Here is a 25,175-nt window from a genome sequence, read left to right as displayed (position 1 = left end):
TTTTTCAGGAGAGGTTTAATTACTACTGCTACTTTGAAGGACTGAGGTACGCAGCCTGTTAGTAAAGACTGATTGATCAGATCCAGTAAGGACGTGTTCATTAAGGGCAGGACCTCCTTAAGTAGTCCTTCGGCTTTGACAGATATGATGTCAAGTTACTTATAGACTACAACAATAGCAGTAGTAACTTAAATCCATCAGCAAATACTAAAAGAAGCAAAACTACAATGAAGCAAAATGTAATTATATTGATTCAGATATTTGAGCAGATTTCAGAACTGATCTAGTAATGTCAGTTAAATAACAATAAACATGAACCTACTTTAGCCACCGTGAAGTCATGGTCATACAAGGCAACGAAACGAAATGCACAGCTTTCACTAATAACAGAAGAAGATTTTTAAGTGATTTTAAAAACACCAAAGGCCGATGTTCTGTTTTTATTGCAGATACACTGAGAACATCTTTCTGATGATATGTTGTTGAAAATAATGCAACCTCATTGGTTCATTAATTGTGATTGTGTGTGGATTATTTTTCTGAAATAATCAGAAAAACGCTGTGCAGTCATCTGGCACTCACATCCAACTATTAAATTATATTGATATTAAATTATAGTCATCATTGTCAAGCATTTGGCAACAGTCACTGATGTGAACCTGAGAGCAGCAGCTAGCTAGCATACAGATCCTCCTCTCAACTGGAATTGTTCACTGTAAATATGGTTTGCTAATCACTCACGCTAACTTTGTGGAGACAGACGTGGGACTGTGGACATTATAGAAGCCTAAATGCAACTTTTCCTTCTCTTCATCGCTAAGATTAAAGTAAAACAGAGATTTAGAGCCTGCAGGTGTAAGAAAAAGTGGTGAGAATTGTTTTTTTCATGTCAAACACAGTGAGATAAGATTAGTTGGACCACTGATGTAAAGAGCAAACGTTCATCAGAAGAGGACACACCAAAGCATGAAGTTAATATAAAGTGCCCTCTTTCATGATAACATATTTTGTCATTTATGTGTCATGACAGACTTTCTGGCTGTGGACTCTCAGATGCTCACTGTGAAGTTGTGGCGTCAGCTCTGAAGTCCAATCCCTCCCACCTGAGAGAGCTGGACTTGAGCAACAACAACCTGCGGGAATCAGGAGCGAAGCTGCTGTTTGCTGGACTGGAGAGTCCAAACTGTAGACTGAAGACTCTGAAGTCAGTTCACTGTTCTGCCTTTCCAAATTACTGAAAATTACTTACTGAGCTAACACAGTAGCAGAAAAGCTAAGGGAGGTTATCAGTCAGTGGTCGCTGGGGTGGGGAGGGGTCTGAGTAGTCTGAGAGGTTAAGATATCTCAAACAGAACCTTTACAGAACAGATTTGTATTCTTTTAGGTCTATCTCAATACAGTGCTTATGTGGCCATGTGTATATTGAAGGAGTTATTGATGTCTTTAATCAATCTTTCTTTCCATTCTATCTGTGAGGCAATCCCCCCTTGATGGAGGGAAAAATCCACACCCATGTTCTGTTGAATTTACATCTAAAATTTAGCTCAAACTGTCTGAGTTACACATATCTTCATGTGTAATAATAGTTGTAATAATTTAAATAATCTGTGTTGATGTGAATAGGTTTGTGAATGTTGTGCTGATGTTTGAATTATGTCAGTGGAGGGCTGGTGTGATGATGATCCACAATAACACAATGACATGGTCACCCGACTCATTTCAGGGAAAAGCGAATTGATCAAAACACAGTCATGTTGAGCAGCACATTTAAAACCTGAACAAATCTGATTGGATTATTAATAGATTTTTATATCCATCATTTAATCTTCATCCAGATTGAAACGCTGCAGGTTATCGGAGGTCAGCTGTGCTCCTCTGGCCTCAGCCCTGAAGACCAACCCCTCCCACCTGAGAGAGCTGGAGCTGAGCTACAACAAGCTGCAGGACACAGGAGTGAAGCTGCTGTCTGATGGACTGGAGAGTCCAGACTGCAGATTGAAGACTCTTAGGTCGGCTACAATTTTTATTTCTGTGCTGAGAGTAATATGATGAGAAAGTTATGGTGACACTAAACTGCAGACAAAGGGCTGATTTTCTACTGATCCACACTGAGGTCTCTGTTTTCTTTATCAGTGGTTTAGTCCCGACTGTGACCAATGTTGTGCTACACATAACTATAATATAACAAAAATAATCTACGCTGGATAAGTCAGTATGATTCTCTTAAAGTCTTGATTGACATAAATTATACAAAGCAAATTCAGTGAATAAATAAATATTACACAATAACAAATATATTCAATATTTTCCTTTTCCAACATGTTTGAAAGGCTTAAGTTTAAATTGAAGATGCTTTGATTTTATGACTCTACTATTCCGAAAAGAAATATTGTATATGTATTTTGTTATTTGCCCTAAATTCATACTGACATATTTGGCATATTTGGAAACTTTGAAATCTTGAGTTGAATCTTAAATCTGTGGGATTTTATTTGTGTTGCTGCACAACATGAGTTTGTATAGATGGACCCACTGGTGGTGCTGCCAGAGTTTAAGAGGTGAAATCACTACGTCTTTATTGAAGTAGCAGCACGCTGTCGTTGATATAATGAGAGCTCCTTTTCACTGTTTGTATTTTACAGTTCTTAACCTGCATCCTGTTGGGTTCAGCTGTTTGGGGTTTCCATTTTCTAAACCTTCTTCAGCTCAGAACAGATTAATAAATATTAAATTAGTGTAAAAGGGAGTATTGTCCTCTAAAGGAACATCATTTATTCTTTACTCAGATTGAGGTGCTGCAGTCTGTCAGAGGTCAGCTGTGCATCTCTGGCCTCAGTTCTGAAGTCCAACCCCTCCCATCTGAGAGAGCTGGAGCTGAGTAACAATGACCTCCAGGACTCAGGAGTGAAGTTGCTATCTGCTGGACTGGAGAGTCCAGACTGCAGATTGAAGACTCTTAGGTCGGCTCCAATTTTTATTTCTGTGCTGAGATTAATATATTGAGAAAGTTGTGGCAACATGAAACTGCAGACAAAAGGCTGGTGTTCCACTGAGACACACTGAGTATCTGAATGCTAGATTACATTTTCTTCTCCATTGGGCTTCTCCATTGGGTTTCTCCATTGGGTTTCTCCATTGGGTTTCTCCACTGACGAGCAATGCTGAGTTACACATTTAAAACTTTAATATAGCAAGAGACATCTACACTGGATAATTCACTCTGATTCTCTTTAATTTAAATTCTCCAATTTTTATATTTCACAGCATGATTCTACATAAATGATTTAAAAAAAAAAAAATTTAGTGAATTAATTAATATTCTCTATGTCAACTATCAGACAATATATTTTGTGTTTTTCTTTTCCAACATGTTTGAAAGGCTAAAGTTTAAATCGAAGATGTTTTGATTTTAGCCTCATCTGATTGCATTACAAATGTGTATATTTTTTAATCTAAATCCCTGGTCTTTATTTAGATTGAGGCTCTGCAGTCTGTCAGAGGTCAGCTGTGCTTTTCTGGCTTCAATTCTGAAGTCCAACCCCTCCCACCTGAGAGAGCTGGACCTGAGTGACAACGACCTGCAGGATTCAGGAGTGGAGCTGCTGTCTGCTGGACTGGAGAATCCAGACTGTATACTGAAGACTCTGAGGTCAGACACCATTTTTACTTCTGCCAGGGATGTCATGTTTTTGGTGCTGTTTGTCTGTCAGCTGGATTACGAAAAAACTGGCCTGATTTTCATGAAACTTGGTGACAGAGTATAGCATGGGCCAAGAAAGAATTTTGGAGCAGATCCGGATTTGACTCATGAACAAGGAATTAATAGTAGATCTGGACTATTGGCCTTGATGGAGGTCTGCGCTCTCCAAGTGCCCCTCTAGTTTATGATGAGATGCGAAGGTTGCGATGACACTAAACTGCAAACATGAGACTGATATTGTACTGATTTTATCTTATCATACTATTATACTGATGATACTGATTATATGACACTGATATTAAAGCCATGACTGTGGCAGAGCAACATATCTAAAACCTGAACATGTGATTCGATTATAAATAGATTTTTTATAATTTATTCTTTATTCAGATTGAGTGACTGCAGTTTATCAGACATCAGCTGTGCTCATCTGGCCTCAGCTCTGAAGTCCAACCCCTCCCATCTGAGAGAGCTGGACCTGGACATCAACAACCTGCAGGATTCAGGAGTGAAGAAGCTGTATGATTTTGTGAGGCATCCAGACTGCAGACTGAACACTCTGAGGTCAGTAGGGGGTCTGACTCAATCCATGCTAGTTCAGCAGTATTGTACTAAACACAGGGAGGTTAATGTATTAATGAATCGATCAATCAATCAATCAATCAATCAATCAATCAGTCAGTGTTTCTCTCTCCAGCTCCAGGTCACAGCAGTGTTTCTCTCAGACTGTTTCCATAAAGAGCAGCTCAGAACAATCTCTTTCATTCAGACCAATGATTCAGGAATTCAACAGGAAGGATTCAAGAATCCCCACAGAGCAGCTCAGGGAGAACTCCTCTTTAACGGGAGGACTCCTCTTTAACGGGAGGACTCCTCTTTAACGGGAAGAGCTCCCCTTTACCACCACACAGGACTAGCCTAGCTTAGCTCAACAAATCAGTGATTTTACACATTGAGTGAAATTTCTCCTTCAGCTTTTGGATCTAGATTAATGACTATTTGCAATTTCCCGTAACGCAGCAGAGTGAAGTCAAGTAGATCGTTATTGTCCCCAGATTGATTGGTTGTGCAACAACAAAAACAGTAACACACAACAAAACTATGGAGTAAAAGCAGTGTATATAAGTATGTTGACATACAACAAAAATTAAAACAATATTCGCCCAACATTGTTGTGGTCAAGCTGATATTACCTCTTATTCCCAGAGTTTAGCAGGGAATTGGCTGAAGGTACGAAGGAATGTTGTTGGTTGTGGGTAGTGGCTCATATTTGAGGTAGGACCCCGTAGGAAAGGTCCGAAGCTGTAGGTGCAGGGGTGCTGTCAGACAGGATGGACTCTGTGAGCACTTGTGATACTGCTTCAAACCCTCATCCCCTTTGTTAATGCTTTTTTCTGTTAAAGAGTGAGAGAGATTAAAAGGTCTTTAAGTCATCAGGGACCAATGCCAAACTTAGCCAGCTTCCTCAGACAGAAAAGGTGCTGCTGGCTTTTTCTATACAGTAAATTGGTGATCAATTAAAGCTGATCTTATTATCAGTTCCAGTGCTGATGTACTTGTACGACTCAATTTCTCCATCCTTACCATTAGCACTGACAGGTTGAGAGGATCACTTGAACCGTATCACCTGCAAACTTCACAATGTCATGGTTTTTAATCTCAGTCATTAGTGTTCAGGATGCACAGGAGAGGTGAGAAGACACGAGTGTCAGCTGTCAGTCGTAGTCTTAGACGTAAAAAATAGGATGCAAATATTTGAGCAGTTGTCTCGTGTCAGGACCGTGAAGCTGACTGACTCAAAGAACGAACAATTATCTTAAACTTGATCCATAACTTTTGGGATTGTGTTCATCCCTACAGGATTAAAAACAGGACGATCAGAATTGACAAAAGCAGTATATGTGAGTATTGAAACAGAGTCTTCCATTCCACCAGACTATTGTACATTAAAATCTGATCTTAAAATGAGAATGTGCTTATTTTCAATTCCATTTCTGTTAGAGCTGTTTGGAAAAAAAATCCTACATTTTGGTTTGCTGTTGGCAACTCAGTTTTCTCACGTTATCCAAGTTTTCATTATTGTTCTTTCTCTTTCACAGATGATGTGACAAAAAACCTGCCTGACAATGACAAAAAGGTGAGAAAGGTGTCAAATCCTCCAATATGAATCATGAATGACTTCAGCAGGACATTTATTGATGTTTCACCACTGAAAACAGAAACTACACCTTCTTACGCTTTTGTAACTTCAAAACATTGTCATGGTTTTTCAGCCTTCAACTCTTCATGACATGAAAGAACACAATCAATAAAGAGAGGAAAAGTGTTTGCAACTAACTATTTTACTTTGGTATGACCAGCAGGTGTTGTAGCACGCAAATAAATTAGCACGATCTAATAGACTAATGGTGTTTCCACCAGTGATTTTTCTGCGCGAGCAAATTTCATAGAAAGTCAATGCAAAAACTAAATCTACATACAGTTTCATTTGTATATTTTTGTGTACAAGGCCATGCTGGGTAAACTCCTCTCATATTTATGCGATCTCCTGATGCAGACCTGTAGCAGTATTCAGCTTCGTTCCACCAGGTGGCGTCCTCACCAGGTCCCAAGGGTTTGCACTGAGCTCCTACTTTCCTTCCCGAACTTTGAAATAATCTGCAGAGCATACTACGTCTTGATAAACAAGGTCTCACAATCTTCTGGCCAGACAGTGTGGAACGGCTCTGACAAGCCTGGCAGAGTTGGTAAAAGGCCATATATATCAATATAGGCCATATTCATAACTTTCTTGTATTGGTAGACACAGCTGGAGTCGCAGTTTGAAAAAGAACAAGGTGTCTTTCTGTCTCTCTTCTTACCTTATATGCATTTAAGGGAGCATCACTCCCTTCGGTTGGATTTACTAAGGTCATGTAATTTGCGAGGGTCAGTTTTATGGGAACAATTCTTTGCCTCAGAAAAGCAGATGTAAACCACGAAGAAGTTGTGGAGAGAAAAGAAACCATGATTCCTGCCAAAGAGCTGTAATACATCAGTTAGTTGAAAACAGATAAAATGGTAAAAATATCAACCTATAAACATATCAGAATCTCAGAGAATCTCATTTGGTGACATTCATTATCTTCTGCCAAAAAAGCTTCTGTTCTTAAAATATGAATTTAAACTTAACATTAATTCAGTGATTCAAATCATCCCGGTGTCTCTCTTTATTTAGCTTTATTCCCGACAGACACAAAACCTGTTTGCCAAAGCAGAACAGAAAATGATCGACACTGATGAACACAGCATTTTCTTTGTCTCTAACACACTTTACACCATCACTCCATTGATGCCGTTTCCATTTCCTCTGCTTCATCCAGTGTGCTTGTGTTGCATCCTGACAGTGTGGGTGAAGTATTTCATGACTTTACAAACACTCGGACAGGTTGGACATTTCTATTAAAAGAACTAACTCCGTACCTTCTTTAATTCCAGACTCCACCATTCTTCTCACCTGAACAGACAACGGAATACTTCTACAGGTAATCATCCAAAATGACTTCATCTTTCGTGGTTCACTAAGTTGAATATCCATAGCACGCATGACACTCCTCACAGGCATTCATCAGTTTAAATCAAGACATGATTATTTAGTCTCTCAGTCAAGGTTTAGATCTGAATCTGGACTATTGGAAGATGGAAAGCAATGAATTGAAATGATAAAATTAACTGGGGATTCTGGTCAATAATTTTTGCACAGTGTTCAGCCAAGCCATAGTATAAATAGTATTTTATATTCAAAAATGTATAAAAGGAAATCTGGGGGAGCCGGTTTGATGCAGCAGATAAAATGAACAATAGTATCGTTACCTCTTAGTTTAAGGTGCTATGCTCATATTTTTCAGCAGAAGAGATGCTGGATTATTTTTCTGAATGGCCAGTACAGCACAGAGTCAGCTGACCCACATTCACCCTCAGCTTCAGTTTTATTTTGAAGGATAAAACTGCAGCCATAGTGTATAGGCTTAGGTTTACATGGTATAGCCAAAGCTCATTGTTTCGTGTTATGAGGACTGGACTAATTGCCAGGAAGCAGAAAAGTTCAGGGTGAAAGGTGAAAGCAACTTTGATGAAGTGGCCGAGGGACAAAGAATGTGGACCGGCATATATAGTATATGTATATGTATATGTATATGAGTGGCTGATGAAGGAATGGCAGGGCAGGTGGGAGTGGCAGGATCTGGAGTCAGAGGGCATCTGGTGGACTGAGAAGTGCAGCTAGAAAAAGAGACAGAAATGTTGTCTGTGACACTTTTATCTCCATCATTTATTCCTTTTTCAGGTTGGGTGACGGTAGTTTGCCAGAGAAAAGCTGTGCATCTCTGGCCTCAGCCCTGAAGTCCAACCCTTCCCACCTGAGAGTGCTGCAGCAGGGCAACAACGAGCTGCAGGACTCAGATTTGAAGCTGCTGTGTGGTTTTCTGGAGAGTCCAGACTGCAGACTGGAGACTCTGAGGTCAGACACCATTTTTACCTGCCAAAGAGGCCGTGTTTTTGGTGCTGTTTGCATGGGCCAAGAAAGAACCCGTTCAATTTTGGAGCGGATCAAGATCTGACTCATGAACACGCAATTAATAGCAGACCTGGACTATTGGAGGTCTGCGCTCTCAAAGTGCCCCTCTAGTTTGCTTCTGTGCGCATAATGGTGATAATATCACACTGAGAATCTGATTGCTTAAGTCTGTTTTCTTCTTCAGGGGTTTAGTCCATTGGCTGCGTTTAAAACCTGAATGCATAAAATCGGATTATAAATGGATCTTAATCTACCTGATTTATTCTTTATTCAGATTGAGGGCCTGCAGACTGTCAGAGGTCAGCTGTGCTCCTCTGGTCTCAGCTCTGAAGTCCAACCCCTCCCATCTGACAGAGCTGGACCTGAACTACAACGAGCTGCAGGATTCAGGAGTGAAGCTGCTGTGTGGTTTTCTGGAGAGTCCAGACTGCAGACTGGAGACTCTGAGGTCAGACACTGAAACTCAAACCCACATACAGGCAATCACAGACAGTATCAATAAGTGTTCAACCTGTACTTAAACTGATGTTGTACATTCTACTACGAAGAATGATTCTTAAACACTGAAGGCTTTTAAGAAGTAACATTGTCTTTTAAAGCTTCAGCATTTCTTCTTTATTCAGATTGTGGGACTGCAGTCTGTCAGAGGTCAGCTGTGCTCCTCTGGTCTCAGCTCTGAAGTCCAACCCCTCCCATCTGAGAGAGCTGGACCTGAACTACAACGACCTGCAGGATTCAGGAGTGAAGCTGCTGTCTGCTGGACTGGAGAGTCCAGACTGCAGACTGGAGACTCTGAGGTCAGTTCACTGACTCTCTGTTATTATTATGGATCTAATTTATATTCATGCAAAACTTGCATCCCTATAATGTCAACACACACACACACACACACACACACACACACAAAGACAGTATTTCACCTAGACGTTTGCTTGATTTGTGGTCCTGCTGTCCAGTTAATTTCACTTGTCAGTCTACTCATATCAGAGAAAAGCTAATTGATTAGGATGAAGTGTTGTTGAGCAATACATATTAAAATCTGAACAAATCTGATTGGATTAGAAATTGATTTTTATTTACATCATTTATTGTTTATCCAGATTGAGTGGCTGCAGACTGTCAGAGGTCAGCTGTGCTTCTCTGGCCTCAGCTCTGAAGTCCAACCCCTCCCATCTGAGAAAGCTGGAGCTGAGTTACAACAAGCTGCAGGATTCAGGAGTGAAGCTGCTGTGTGGTTTTCTGGAGAGTCCAGACTGCAGACTGGAGACTCTGAGGTCAGCCTCAATAATATGACAGAAATGTTGAGGTGACGCTAAACTACAATAAACAAAAGGCTGGTGTTCTCCTGATCCTCACTGACTATCTGAATGCTAGATTATATTTTCTTCTCCATTGGATTAGTCCACTGACTGTGGCAGAGCAATGCTGAGTTACACATTTAAAACCTTAATATAGCAAGAGACATCTACACTGGATAATTTACTCTGATTCTCTTTAACTCTTGGTTTTTGTCTTATATTCTCCATCATATTTTTAAATATGTGATAATGCTAAATTACAGAAAGAGAAAGAATAAATATTGTAAATATTATTTTATGAAGCTATATAATAACTGAATATTTTCAACTGAAGTTGCTTTGATTCTATGTTTCCACTATTCCTAAAAGAAATATTGTAGATGGCTATTGTTCATATTTTCCTGAAATTCACCATGAGTGTTGGCTGCACAACATGAGTTTGTAAAGATGGACCCACTGGTGCAGCTGCGTCACTGCGTCTTTATTGAAGTAGCAGCACGTCTTTTTCACTGTTTGTATGTTAGAGTTTTAGAAAACAGAAACTCCAAATGCTTGAACCAAACAGGTTGTATTCCAAACCTTATTCAGTTCTGAACAGATTATGAAACATTGAGTATCGTCTTCTAAAGCTACATCATTTGTTCTTTATTCAGATTGAGGAGCTGCAGTCTGTCAGAGGTCAGCTGTGCTCCTCTGGCCTCAGCTCTGAAGTCCAACCCCTCCCACCTGAGAGAGCTGGACCTGAACTTCAACCAACTTCAGGATTCAGGAGTGAAGCTGCTGTCTGCTGGACTGGAAAGTCCAGGCTGCAGACTGGAGATTCTGAGGTCAGACAACATTTTTTACTTGTGTGTTGAGATTAATATGATGCCAAAGTTGTGAGAACACTAATGTGCAGACATAAGGCCGATATACTGATCCACACAGCACATCTGAATGCTAAAGTCTATTTTCTTCTTTCTTTGGTTATTTTCACATTTTGTTTTTGGACACAATACAGTGCTGATTTATCATTACCCCGTCTGCTATTTCAATCTCTCATGTCAACTATTATCAAAGGACATGGGTGGAAGGAAATAATCAATGGTAATAAATACTCTCAAAACCAAATCATCAGTAAGCTCATTGGTAGTTTATTGTAGTAACAAATGAAAGTAAGCAGTTTACTAGTAACTAGTTATTTTGTTATTAGTAACATGTTTCAGTTTTATGAACTTGTGCATTCTGAACATTCTTCAGCCAAACACTGAATGTTTTAAAGAGGGAACATTGTCCTCTGCGGCCACATAATTTCTTCTTTATCCAGACTGAGTGGCTGCAGTCTGTCAGAGGTCAGCTGTGCTCCTCTGGCCTCAGCTCTGAAGTCCAACCCCTCCCACCTGAGAGAGCTGGAGTTGGGTAACAACAAGCTGCAGAACTCAGGAGTGAAGCTGCTGTCTGCTGGACTGGAGAGTCCAAACTGTAGACTGGAGACTCTGGGGTCAGTTTACCAACTCTTCGTTAAAATTGTAGATCTTATATGTTTAACTAACAATTGAACCTAATTTATGTTCATACATAACTGATATACATAAAGCTGTAAATGTTTTGTTCATGTATTTATGTTTCTAGTATTAAATGTAGTCTGCAGTCTGTTTGTGTAATGTATAAATGTTTATGATTTTTAAGAAATTGTCCCATCTGTATACAGAAGATCCTCTGAACTAATGACATCTGGATGATGTCTGCAGATGGTCGACATGATGATGATCCACAGTAACACTATGATTAAGTCTCTCTGCTCCTTTTAAGGAAAAGCTCATTGATGAGGACACAGTGATGCTGAGCTGCAGATTTAAAACCTGAACACATCTGACTGGATTATCAATGGATGTTTTTATCTCCATCATTTATTCTTTATTCAGATTGTGGGGCTGCAGTCTGTCCGAGGTCAGCTGTGCTCATTTGGCCTCAGCTCTGAAGTCCAACCCCTCCCATCTGAGAGAGCTGGAGCTGAGTGGAAACAAGCTGCAGGACTCAGGAGTGAAGCTGCTGTCTGATCTTGTGAAGAGTCCAGACTGCAGACTGGAGACTCTGAGGTCAGTAGGGGGTCTGACTGCTGGTCCATGCTGGTTCAGCAGTATTTAATGAGGTGTCCCTCCAGTTCAACCCTCCACTGTGTCAACACCCCAACAAGCCGGAGGTGCCTCTTCAGGGAGGTCAGAAGTGTTTGACGAGAACTTTACCACTGCCCAGGGCTAACACAACAAATCAGTGATTTTCCCCTTTGAGTAGAGTATCTTTCCTCTCATGGTTCGTTTCATCTGTGTGTTCTTTGATTCTACCTCAAAATACAAGATGAAAAGTTCCTGTCAGACGTTTGAGGATTCATTTCTTGTTTGTTTGTTCTGTCTGCTGTGATGTTCTTTGGATTCAGACTAATGACCAGTTATTTCCTGTCATGCAGCAGACACCATGAGCGTTACCATGAGTAGTAGTTTGATCAGTTTGCTCGTGGCAGCACCGTGAAGCCGGCTGACCCAAACAATGAATAATTATTTCAAACTGGATCATTAACTTTGGGGTTGTGTTCATCCCTGCAGGATCAGTGATGAGTTGATCACAGCTGCCAAACAATGTGAGTATCGAAACAAAGTCCCCAATTCAGCAAACTGTTGTTCATTAAAATCTGATTTTATGAGATCATGTGCTCGTTGTACAACATATTTATCCATTCCATTCTTATTAGAGCTTTTTGAAAAATATTCAAGTTTCCATTCCTGATCTTTGTCTTTCACAGATGATGATGGTGCAAAACTGGATGTGAGAGAAAACCTGTCAGACGCCGAAACGGTGAGAAAGGGGCAGTGAAGTCCTCCATTATATGACATGATACTTGGACAGTTATTGGGGTTCCACCACTGGAAAAATTGTACTGTATCGCAACTGCAAACATACTTACAGTTATTTAAATTCAAATGTTAGTTGTTCCTGACATTCCATCCATCCATATCTTCTGCTTATCGGGGGTTGGGTCGCGATGGCAACTGGTCAAGCAGGGCACTCTAGAAACTTTTCCAGCTCCTCCTGGTTCCCAGGCCAGATGAGATATATAATCCCTCCAGTGAGTTTTGGGTCCGCCTGGGGTTTCCTCCCGGTAAATCGCCCAGAGGCTGAGCCCAGACACCCTTCAGAGGAAACTAATTTCGGCTGCTTATGTCCGTGATCTCGTTCTTTCGGGCATCACCCAGAGCTCATGACCACAGCTGAAGGTTGGAACGTAGATCAACTGGTAAATCCCTCTTCACCACCGCCATTACTGCTGACACCGCACCAATCCGTCTGTCCATCACATGCTCCATTTTACCCTCATGAACAAGAGATACTTAAACCCCCTCACTCTTGAAATAGCCAACCTTAACCCTTATGACACATGTGTGAGGCGCTGTGGCTTCTGTTCATTTTAGTGTACAAATTACCACAAACAAACAAACTTCTTCTGTGTGTGTGTGACTTGAGGTCATTCACTGTCCCCCACTGTCTATTTTTCCATTGCATCATTAAACTGAACTATTCTTGAAGCTTGTAATATGATCACTGTAGCACGAGACCGTGTGTCCCGTAGGTTCTCCGAGCACTTACAAACCACTCGACCGCAGTTCGAACTCAAATCTTCTTTTATTTTGAGCATGCACAAACAGTTCTCTAACTCAGGGTGGTGTTCTGTCGCTTGCCCGTCCGTACAGACACGAATGCAGTTCTGACAGGTGGCTCCTGATCAGGCCGGCTCTCCTCGCCGTGTGTTTCCTCCTTTTTAGGCCCCTGCATATGTAGGGAGAGAGGCAATTCACTACAAGTGTTCCCAGGTGTGTTGGTGCTAATTACCTCTCTCCCGCGCCATCTCCTGGGCCAGTCCTGCAACTCTTCCTTTTGCAGCTGAGCTCGAAACCACCCCCACCTCCACAATCACTTTATAAGAAATGTTTTGTCATGTGGAGTTCAGCCGCAGATGAAGAGTGCAGTGAAAGTCGCTATGCTACCATTTCTTTTCCAAACATGTTGATCTAAGTATTGCCGGCTCCCAGTGACGTGCGGTGAGGTTTGTGGCTGGTGAGGCACTTACTCTTTCAGAGTCAGATTTACAAATATATGCACCCAATATATTTGCCAACTACCGATTGTGTTTCATATCTCATATCAGCATTCTTTCCATACACATAGCAGGTACATATTGGGCCAATATGTTGGGCAATCTGACGTGAGGCACAGCTCACTGCTGCCTCACCTCGCTGCCTACGCTGTAATTGAACAGGAAATATGCAAAATACAGCGATTTTGATTATAAAAATGAGTGAAATTATTCGAATCATACAGAAATTGCATTTATAGCACAGATCAGTGGACAAATATTTATTTTATCATTAGTATACATCTCATGAGGGCAGGTGAGGATGATGATGACTGCCTCCCCTGACCGCACGTCCCTCCTCCGAGCTCTCGTCACTGGCAGCACCAGGATCAGTCCAGGAGCTAAATACATACAAATGTGATCACACATTTACTGAGAGGCATTTTCTTCCTGAAGTCAGACATCTGTGTCGCCTTTTCTAACACACTTTACACTGTCTCTCCATTGATGTCATTTGTATCCTGGCAGTGTGGGGATAGTATTTGATCACTTTAGAAACACTCTCTATTAAAATAACTAATTTTGAACCTTTTTTAATTCCAGGCTTCATTATCCTTCTCAACTGAAGAGACATCTGAATCTTCATACGGGTAATCATCTACAATGGCAACACTTTTCCAAGTTCTTTCATGATTCATCACATATTTATTCCAAATAAAAAAACTAAATTTGGTGTTGGTAAAGAAACTCACGTGGCTACTGATGGACATACGTGGATATAACCATAATAATCATGTCTAGGTCACTCAGATCTGTCGACCAGCCTATTCTGGTTGTCCAAAGATCGAGGCTGAAGCTCAGGGCAGGTCATGCTTTTGCAGCTCATTTGGAACGAGCTGCCTCCGCATGTTAAGCTGCGCCAATACCGTCTGTTTTTAAAACATGTCTATTCCTTGGCGTTTGAATCAGTATGAGAGCCTGCTGTAAAGTAAAAGCATTCAAAAATATAAAATCTAATTGTTAATTGTTCTCAATTTACAAAGCAAAGTGAGCAGAATAAAGATGGAGGTCCGATCAGGATCTGCTGATTTGGCTTCAAAGCAGCTTCAGGTCCTCAGGGACTCTTGGACAAACAGCCTTCAGTCCAGAGTTCCTGTCTTCCTGCTCTCTTCAGGCTCTGGTCCTTGTTTCCACGTCGGAGGCTTCTTGGCTTCTTGGCTGCAGTTCTTCCATGAAGACGCTTCAGGTGAAGCTGATGATCATCAGCACCTGATTGGTTCATCACACACCTGAATGTGATCATCCAGAATCCCTGAAGACAAAGGAGGTCACAGCAAACACTGACCTGATTCGCACTTTTATTCTGTTCGCTCACTTTGCACTTTGTAAATCCATGAAAATAAACAATTCAATTTGATATTTTTGAACACATTGTTATTTTATAGCATTTCTTCACACCTGCCTCAGATTTTTGCACAGTACTCTATCTCAGTGGCTGATGAGAGACTGAGGTATAGGTGTGGAGATGGGAGGGGAAGCTAAGGAGAGGGTAATGAGGTGATTGCAGGGCAGATGGGAATGGCAAGATCTAGAGAAAAGTCAGAGGGCATCTGGTGGACTGCTGGAGGCAACTACAAAAAGAGACAGAAATGCAGACTGTGACACTTTTATCTACATCATTTGTTCCTTTTTCAGATTAGGCAACTGCAGACTGTCAGAGGTCAGCTGTGCTCCTCTGGCCTCAGCTCTGAAGTCCAACCCCTCCCATCTGAGAGAGCTGGACCTGAGTGAAAACAAGCTGCACAATTTAGATGTGAGGCTACTGTGTGCTTTTCTGGAGAGTCCAGACTGTAAACTAGAGACTCTGAGGTCAGCCACCATTTTTTATAATGTGAAAGTTATGGTGAAAATAAACTGTATGTATGTAGTCAAGCAGCATGTTTTCATTAATATTAATGAGAGCTCTTTTTCACCGTTAGTTTTTAATCTGCAGGTGGGTTCAGCTGTTCGGAGTTAACAAAGTTTAGAGTTCTAAACTTTAATATTCTAAGTCTTCTTCAAGTTAGAAGACCAGATTATCAAACACTGAATGATTTCAACCAGGAACAGTGACTTTAAAGCTAAATCACTTATTCATTATTCAGATTGTGGGACTGCAGGTTGTCAGAGATCAGCTGTGCTTCACTGGCCTCAGCTCTGAAGTCCAACCCCTCCCATCTGAGAGAGCTGGAGCTGAGTTACAACGACCTGCAGGATTCAGGAGTGAAGCTGCTGTCTGCTGGACTGGAGAGTCCAGACTGTAGACTGGAAACTCTGAGGTCAGTTCACTGACTCTTATGGCTTGTTATTATTGTAACTGTTACTAACAATTGAACCTAATTTGTGCTCATATGTAACTGACATCTATAAAGTTGTGTATTTCCTTTTGTTCATGTTTCCATGTCCATCCATGACGAAGTTTAGTCTGCAGTCACAAAAGAACTTCTGTTTCTTGAAAAAACTGTAGAGAATGTCCAGTGTTAGTTGTTAATGTAAATTAATGGTTTAATTTATCTTAAACTCTCTTCTATATATATTGAAGATCATTTGAACTAACTGTTATTCAAAAGTGAGACATTTTACTTGGTGAAGTATTTCTATGAGTTTAATAAAACGAGGAAGTGTTCGATGTTGAGGATGGATAAACTCTAGGGGAGGAAGATGTCCATTCATGCTGGTCTCGGATTATTTTAGGTTATTCTGAAGGGGGAGGGTTAGTGTGGGGGGATCAGTCTCAGAATTCACAGGTCCCCAAAAGAGTCAAGATATTGGAACGGAGCTGAGGTGATTGTCAGCTTGATGGTGCTCATTAAGACTGTTGCAAATGTAACAGAAATAAGATGAACAGCAACTGAAGACTTAAATCGTTTGATCTGAGATGTCTTGCATGCCTGCTGTGTAAGTGGAAACAAAGAATGTCTGTAATAGTGTTCTGAAGATATGCCAGAAATGACCAGGACTTGTTTAAAATGCACGTGAAACCAGAATCAAGTTGCCATTCTCCCTGTTTTGGTGAGCGCACGGTTCTTGAGCTGAGGCCTTGACAGCAGACCTGGAGCTGATGTATTTTGTCAGCGGCTACTGTGAATTGAAGATGGGGATTGAAGACATTCCTTGAAGACTCTTTTTCTTTTCCAGTGTGTGGAGATGAGAGAGCCAGACGTGATGGTGTTAGACTAGGGGGTGAATTTGGATCAACACAGGAAGCTACAGGAGGAAGTTTGTAGTTAGAGGAGAAGATGAAGGGATGAATAGAATGGGTTGATCAGTTATAAGTAGGCTGGACAGGTGATTAGAGGTGTTTTTGATTCATGGTCCTGCTCCCAAACCTAAGTTAACTATTTCACAAATTATGTTGAGCAACAGATTTAAAACCTGAACACTGACTGGATTTTAAATGGATTTTTTATCTCCATCAATTATTCATTATTTAGATTGAGTGACTGCAGTCTGTCAGAGGTCAGCTGTGCTCCTCTGGCCTCAGCTCTGAAGTCCAACCCCTCCCATCTGAGAGAGCTGGAGCTGAGTTACAACAACCTGCAGGATTCAGGAGTGAAGCTACTGTCAGCTGGACTGGAGAGTCCAGACTGCAGACTGGAGAGTTTGGGGTCCACAACCATTTTTTACTTCTGTGCTGAGATTAATATGATATGAACGTTGAGGTGTATTGATCCACACTGAGTATCTCAATGCTAAACTGTTTTCTTCTTCAGTGGTTTAATCCATTGACTGTGGCAGAGCAATACTGAGCTATCATGTATATTCAGTATTTGCTTTTTACAATATTTTTATGAAACTATTTGATGTTCACACTGACTACATGATTTAATCTGAAGATGGTTTGACTTTATGACTTCAATGTCCCAAAAATTAATATCGTAGACATCTTTTCTTCATATTTCCCCAAAATTCGTCCTGCCATACCCAGCATCTTTGGGATCTTGAGTGGAATCTCAAATCAATTTTTATTGAAGCAGCAATCTGCTGTTGTTAATATGAATTAGAGCAATCAGATTATTAAAAATTTAATTGATTTCAAGCAGTAGTAGTGGAGAGTCTTTTCTTCTAAATTTACAAAACATGTTCCTTTTTCAGATTGAGGAGCTGCAGTCTGTCAGAGGTCAGCTGTGCTTCTCTGGCCTCAGCTCTGAAGTCCAACCCCTCCCATCTGAGAAAGCTGGAGCTGGGTAACAACAACCTGCAGGACTCAGGAGTGAAGCAGCTGTCTGCTGGACTGGAGAGTCCAGACTGTAGACTGGAGACTCTGAGGTCAGCCAACAGTTATCACAATTGTGTTGAGATTAATATGATACTTTCAAATGAAAGTAACTAGTATATGTAATGTATTACACATTGACTTGTACAATGTGTAACTTGTATAACAGTGGTGTTTAACCTGCATCCTGTTGGGTGTTGGTGTGTGGAGTTTCCATTTTCTAAACATTTACTGTCTTTACATTATTCAGCTCTGAACAGATTATTAAACACTGGATGCTATTAAGAAGGAACATCGTCTTCTAAAGTTACATCATTTATTCTTTATTCAGATTGAGTGGCTGCAGTCTGTCAGAGGTCAGCTGTGCTCATCTGGTCTCAGCTCTGAAGTCCAACCCCTCCCATCTGAGAGAGCTGGACCTGAGTGACAACAAGCTGCAGGATTCAGGAGTGAAGCTGCTGTGTGGTTTTCTGGAGAGTCCAGACTGCAGACTGGAGACTCTGGGGTCAGTTCACTGACTCTCTGTCACTATTGTAGATTTTATATGCGAACTTAAGAAAAGAACTTAATTTATGTTCATACATAACTTACATTTGAAAGGGCAAAGGTAAATTTGTTTATATAGCACCATTGAGACACAAAGCAATTCAAAGTGCTTCATGGGGACAACATAATAAAATCAAGAGATAGAAACATCAAAATTGTATGTAAAAGATAATAAAAGTAGATGCAAATGAATAAAAATGCGTAAAATTGACTTTGAATCAGCAGAAAATGTTCAGTGTTTGTTGTTACAGTAATTATTTGTAAATGATCACATCTGTATAAAAAAGATTCTCTGAACTCATATTTGTTTTAAACTGATACAGTAGAAATATTTCTTTGGTTACAAACACACCTATAGTGGACTTGACTGAGATCAGCAGCATGTTATTGATCAATATGACATGAATACTTCTCTGAATGCTGTGCTGACATTTGGATGATGTCTGCAGAAGGCTGATATCATCATCATCATCTTCATCATCATCATCATTTCTTCTTTATTCAGATTGTGGGACTGCAGTCTGTCAGAGGTCAGCTGTGCTCCTCTGGCCTCAGCTCTTAAGTCCAACCCCTCCCATCTGAGAGAGCTGGACCTGGACTACAACGACCTGCAGGACTCAGGAGTGAAGCTGCTGTCTGATCTTGTGAAGAGTCCAGACTGCAGACTGGAGACTCTGAGGTCAGTAGGGGGTCTGACTGCTGGTCCATGCTGGTTCAGCAGTATTTAATGAGGTGTCCCTCCAGTTCAACCCTCCACTGTGTCAACACCCCAACAAGCCAGAGGTGCCTCTTCAGGGAGGTCAGAAGTGTTTGACGAGAACTTTACCACTGCCCAGGGCTAACACAACAAATCAGTGATTTTCCCCTTTGAGTAGAGTATCTTTCCTCTCATGGTTCGTTTCATCTGTGTGTTCTTTGATTCTACCTCAAAATACAAGATGAAAAGTTCCTGTCAGACGTTTGAGGATTCATTTCTTGTTTGTTTTGTCTGCTGTGATGTTCTTTGGATTCAGACTAATGACCAGTTATTTCCTGTCATGCAGCAGAGACCATGAGCGTTACCATGAGTAGTAGTTTGATCAGTTTGCTCGTGGCAGCACCGTGAAGCCGGCTGACCCAAACAATGAATAATTCTTTCAAACTGGATCATTAACTTTGGGGTTGTGTTCATCCCTGCAGGATCAGTGATGAGTTGATCACAGCTGCCAAACAATGTGAGTATCGAAACAAAGTCCCCAATTCAGCAAATTGTTGTTCATTAAAATCTGATTTTATGAGATCATGTGCTTGTTGTACAACATATTTAAAAAAAAATATTCATTTCCATTCTTGTCTTTTACAGATGATGATGATGCAAAACTGGATGTGAGAGAAAACCTGTCAGACGCCGAAACGGTGAGAAAGGGGCAGTGAAGTCCTCCATCATATGACGTGATACTTGGACAGTTATTGGGGTTCCACCACTGGAAAAATTGTACTGTATCGCAACTGCAAACAGAAATTATTCTTACTTGTTTGTTAAGTACAGTATCCTGAACTCCTGAAACAGCATAATCACGTAAGCCATTTCCTTATTAAGACCTGGATACACCAAAGCATCAAATGTAAAGATCCAATAAGTTTCTCTCTGAAGCAATTTATTAAGATAATCTGATACACTGCTCCAAAAACTCAATTCCGCTTTCAAAATTTTCCAAATGCCTGTTACCACAGAAACAAAACAGTTATTGCAATAGAAGTTATATTGTGCTCTGTTCCTTCATATTAATAACTGTCTACTACAGCACCAGAGTGATGTTTTGTATTGTAAGACAGACATGAAAAAATGTGAAACTGTCCTTTAGCTAATGAACAGAAGCACCAAACCTGCCACACATGAGCACGTGTGACGACTGAAGGACATTTGCTGTGAGGCCTCTTTCTCTGGACTGTATTCTCATTCTCATTTTAGGGAGGATCTCTAACGACAAACTGCCTTTGTACCTTCTTTAATTCCAGGCTCCATTATCCTTCTCACCTGAACAGACACCTGAGTCTTCATACAGGTAATCATCTACAATCTACAACTGTTCCAACTTCTTACATGATTCATCAAGTTTTGTGTCCAAACAAACACACGAGCAGTCCCAGCGGTCAGGACCTCGTTTAGAAAAGTGGTTGTAGAATCCAAACCAATCCAGCCGCCTCATTCCTCCTTCAGAGCGCTCTGTGGTCCCAACCCCGTGCCCCTCCTCTGTCGGGCCGGCCTAAAATCAGCCGGTCTCGGTGCTCTGATTGGTTGTTTGTCTAATGGAAGACAAAGTGAGAGGTTCCAGGTCAAAACAATCGGACGGATGTCTTATAGCCACACTACGGCATCACCACGTGCCGCGGTTAAAACCAACATCAGACATTTCACCATTCATCTGTTTGGCTCCAGCTTCTACACACAGATAAAGATGGAGGGCGGCAATGTGTCCCACCAGTCTTAAAGATCACATCCCAGCCAACATGTCTGCTGTGCTGACTGACAGACAGAGGTCCCCTGGGTGCTGCCATGCTTCCACCACAACCACTTTCCCTGTGCAAGAACACCCGTCAGCAGATCATGTGACCAGCGGCTGAACGCTCGTTGTAACGGTCCCTGTGTGTCCTCCAGGTTCAGGTGTCCCGGTCCAGGTGTGTTCCAGTGTGCTTTGACCGGACTGGTGTTCGTTATGGCTCAGGAGGCGGAGCTGATGTACCGGACTGTCCAATGGGACGAGAGCCTCCTCCTGTCAGCTGGGAAGATGGCTGCAGGGCTGCTGTTCAGCATCCAGAGTTCAGAGGATGCTGCTGTCCGTCAGCTCCACCTCCCACACTGTGACACTGTGGATGGTGAGGACGCTCCTGTGGTTTGTGGCTGGAGAGTTTAGTTAGAGCGCTGTTAAACTCTCTGTGTTGTGTTAGTGCCCCTTAAGGCTGTAATGAGGTTGCCGTCACTAAAACAGGACTTTAACAGCTCTGAGTCTCCACAGCTCCGCTGCCTGAAGGCCTGCTGTCTGTCGTCCACATCGCCGATGAAGGGATGAGCGTCCTGGAGCCGCTGGAGGTCACAGACACTCATGTGGTCGTGAAGGTCTCTCACCTCTCTCTCTTTGGCCTCGTGTGGGACGCCGTTAAATGGTTGTGGAACCCAAGACCAGTTAGCAGCCAAGTTCTGCTGTTCCTCGGACCACCAAACCCAGAAACACAGAGGCAAAAACTCAATGTGTTTCTCCTGCCGAGGAACATCCCTCTGGTCGAGGTAAAGCTTCATGTGATGGTACAGCTGTCAGTCCAAACCGGTCTGGTCTTTCTTAAAAGACAAGTTCTCAACTTTTCAGTCGGTTTTAAAACAACAGGCAGGTTTCCTCATGACCACTGAACAGCCGGTTCTTCCTGTAATAATTCCTCCTGTTCATACGGTACTTTATCTGTTCAGTTCTTTATTTTCTGACAGCAATATGTTTGACAGCAGAACAAAAATAGTCTTATTTTCCCTGCGGACCACATATTCATATGTGAGCTTTGTGTATTTTGTTAGAAGTGCACACATGAGCTATAAATAGTATATCAGCTGAGACTTTGCTGCTGGTCTTTGTATCATATAACAGTAACCTGGAAATCTTTGTGTAATGACGTATAATTGGCCTGCTGATTAACGGTCTCATTTCAATGTCTCTTAAGGTGAGCACACAGCAACAGCGACATTCAGAGGTCCACATCCAGGCTCCTTCTCAATGTAAACTCATCAAAGACCAAAGTTACGCACTTGGCTGTCGTCAGGCCGTTAAAGTTCAGCCTGAGGTGAGTATGAAGTGAAAGTCTTTGTTAGTGCTGTAACACGCTGACACGATTCAGAAACTGCTGCTGGTTACCTTCAGTTTACTTTGGAGATTATGGAGACACTTTGGTTTTCAGAGGGCAGAGTTTGATCTGGAGTTTGGACCAAATTATCATCCGACGTTTGAGATCCGCCTGCCTGCAAACACAGAAGGAGCGAATTTAACGGTTCAGGACCAAAGACAGGCGGATGTCTGGAAGTATGACGTCGATCGGACTGGTAAGGTCTCCATCCACCTGCAGCATCGCTCCACCCGACAGTACAATGGAAAATAACAGAGTAACAGTTACTGATTGATCTGTGCTGCCTTTATTCTTATTCTGCCTCACATCAGTCTGCATTCATCCTGCAGCCCACTTTGGTCCTGGGGGGTCATATTGGCCACTGCCTATTGAGAATTTCCAGCATTTGTTATTTTTATTGGAGGCATTTGTGCAAAGATCGTAGTCATTGACACGTACACAGAATATGAAACAGCTTCAATGTGTCCATTATTTCACAGAGAGGAAACTCCTGTCACACTGCACTACTGCTAATTTTTGACTTTGTCTTCAGTTTGTGACAAGAAATAAACTGAAAAGCTTCAGTTCTCAGTTGAGACAAACGTAATTCTCTTGAGGTTTAATGCATCAGTTACTTCTGTAATCCACAGCTTCACTGGACAGTGTTGCTGAGAAGAAATCAGTTTACAACATGCCCCCAATATTCCCCATATAATCACTCTGTCCCCAGTGAGGTTCAGTATTTTTGAGAGGATGCTGAATACTTTGGTCCAAAGGCTTCTTGGAACATTGGGCCCTGGGAACATTGGACCCTGGGAACATTGGGCCCTGGGAACATTGGACCCTGGGAACATTGGACCCTGGGAACATTGGGCCCTGGGAACATTGGGCCCTGGGATGTGTTCCCCAACAGATGCACTGTGTGTGTTATGTGTGTTTGTGCTCCACTGCCTGTAAATCGCAGTCGCAGGTCTGTGTCACTGAACAGTCTTTGTTCTGCTCGTTCCTTAGATCTGGCTCTACGTGAAGGAAACGTGTCTCAGGAAGCGTCTCCACATAGCAGGTTGAAATCAGTCCGGTCACAGTTTGTTGCTTCAGTGTCTGAATCTGTTCTAAATCAACTGCTGGATGAACTTTTTCAACGGGGCATCATAAATCAAGAAGAAATGGAGTCGGCCAGAACCAGAACCAGGCCTGAAAAGGCTCGAGATGTGATTGACATGGTGCGAAACAAAGGAACTCAAGCCAGTTCATCCATGATCCAGGAGCTCCGCAGCTTGGACCCAGAACTTTTCAAAACTCTGAATCTGAGCTGAAGTAGAAATGAGACTCTGCAAAGGAAACAAGATGAAATCGACTTCTGTGTTGTGTTGTATTAAGTCTTTGTGTGTTTTGTAATTGTTTTCTAGTGTGTATTTCATACTGTTGTGGGTTCTTTTACACTTTTCAAGATGTTTCGTTTTGGTGCTTCACTGTTTTACTGTGTAAAAAAGAAAAAGGTGATTTAAAAGGTGATCTAACTCTGAGTTGAGGCGTTCAGAGTCCTGCAGAGTTCATGTGAGTGTTTATCAGGACGACACGAAGCCTCGTTTGTACTTTTGATTGTTGGATGATGATGATGATGTTTCTGCTTTTTGTTCTGGAGAAGATCCAGTTTGGAACGTGTTCCCGTTTAGGAGCGGGCTGATTGATTGACCCCCCCGAAGTGAGAAGAGACCAGCTGATATGAATTTGGTTCTTCTTTGCCCTCAGTCGTGTCTGTCAGGCTCCAAACGGCCCATCATGCCTCGTCGCTGGAGGTCGTTGTGGTCGACCTGCAGACGTTAGCACCTTTAGCACCTCTACATGTTTAAAAAAGACAGAATCATTACTCTTTATTTCAGCTGATATTCTTTATCTGAACTGATCATAAATCAGAGAAAAGACAATCAGCCAATCTGAATCTGATCTGAGGTCAGATAAGTGCAGTAAAAGGTTACATCTTTACTACCATTATCATAGAAAGTCTGCTGTCACTGGTTTGATTTCATGAATTTATAGTTTGTAATTCTTGAAATCAAGACTTTGCACTTCAGTGATAATTTTCTATTTCATTTAGTGTGGGGGTTTGTTTTTTTTCCCTTTTTCTTATTTGAATAAATAGTTTCATCTTCACTAAAGACCAGTTGGTAAAGGAGCAAACTCCTCCTGCTAACTGTGTGCAGATGTGAGACCTTGCTTCAGGTGTCACATTTGTCCAGAACTTTGTCTCAGGGTTATTGTCGACAATAAACCTCTACTGCGCTGAACTCTGAAGTCTCCTGGTGCCTGTTTAGAGGACTGACTCTTTCAGATGTCAGATTTGCACTAAACGGTCTGTGTTTGGGACCTTTGTAGTCGTTTGGACCCCTCGAAGCACTTTTAGATCAAAAACACAAACACCAGGAGTTTATTGGTTCTTCACATGCTGTGAGAACTACTGTGGTATAGAATATTGAGATATCACATCATGTGACTAGAATGTATTGATTAAGTGTTGATTAAGATGTAGTAGGAATTGATACTTGATGGTTAGTATGACAGGAAATGCAAGAAGAAGAGAGCAGGAGCTTAAAGATGTGAGCTGAAGTGAAGGTGGTGTCTCAAAGTGTTCAGCAGGAGTTGGAGCCTCTCAGTATCTGGAGATGGTGCTGTAGGATGAGGGGAAGCTCACAAGGTCGGCAGGTCAGAACAAGGTCAAAGGGTCAAACTCCTCCTTGCAGTAGAAGGTATAATGATAATGTGATTGGTCAGGGACAGATGACATCATTCTGCTGACCTTGGGTTACAAAACATGGAACCCTTGAAGTGTTTAGTCCAAACTGTTTTCAACTTTTCACCTTGTTCAG

The 25,175-nt window shown here is 41.6% G+C and overlaps 1 protein-coding gene across 1 annotated transcript; it reads left to right on the top strand.

Moving 5' to 3' along the window:
• The first annotated feature begins 340 nt into the window (after nucleotides 1-340).
• Nucleotides 341-24,596, top strand: LOC139221458 (uncharacterized). Its single transcript, XM_070853379.1, has 28 exons — nucleotides 341-353; nucleotides 1,054-1,204; nucleotides 1,836-2,009; nucleotides 2,787-2,960; nucleotides 3,476-3,649; nucleotides 4,091-4,264; nucleotides 5,561-5,601; nucleotides 5,800-5,837; nucleotides 7,178-7,224; nucleotides 8,025-8,198; nucleotides 8,530-8,703; nucleotides 8,879-9,052; nucleotides 9,356-9,529; nucleotides 10,207-10,380; nucleotides 10,860-11,033; nucleotides 11,458-11,631; nucleotides 17,135-17,308; nucleotides 17,796-17,969; nucleotides 18,248-18,421; nucleotides 18,968-19,141; nucleotides 19,642-19,676; nucleotides 19,805-19,857; nucleotides 20,461-20,507; nucleotides 21,101-21,318; nucleotides 21,459-21,727; nucleotides 22,150-22,269; nucleotides 22,384-22,525; nucleotides 23,320-24,596. The coding sequence occupies exons 1-28, from the start codon at nucleotides 341-343 to the stop codon at nucleotides 23,622-23,624; spliced, it is 4,089 nt and encodes a 1,362-aa protein (XP_070709480.1). The 3' UTR covers nucleotides 23,625-24,596.
• The last annotated feature ends 579 nt before the right edge of the window (nucleotides 24,597-25,175 follow it).

This window comes from Pempheris klunzingeri, chromosome 21 (assembly GCF_042242105.1).
Source record: "Pempheris klunzingeri isolate RE-2024b chromosome 21, fPemKlu1.hap1, whole genome shotgun sequence".
Taxonomy (NCBI): Eukaryota; Metazoa; Chordata; class Actinopteri; order Acropomatiformes; family Pempheridae; genus Pempheris; species Pempheris klunzingeri.
Note: the sequence above shows the minus strand (reverse complement) of the source record. Positions and strands in the feature narration are given on the sequence as shown.

What these genes read in the sequence shown, in the direction of transcription:
- LOC139221458 (XM_070853379.1), top strand. An exon ending in TGTAGACTGAAGACTCTGAA is followed by an intron (nt 1,205 to 1,835) that starts GTCAGTTCACTG and finishes ATCTTCATCCAG; the next exon opens with ATTGAAACGCTGCAGGTTAT. An exon ending in TGCCTGACAATGACAAAAAG is followed by an intron (nt 5,838 to 7,177) that starts GTGAGAAAGGTG and finishes CTTTAATTCCAG; the next exon opens with ACTCCACCATTCTTCTCACC.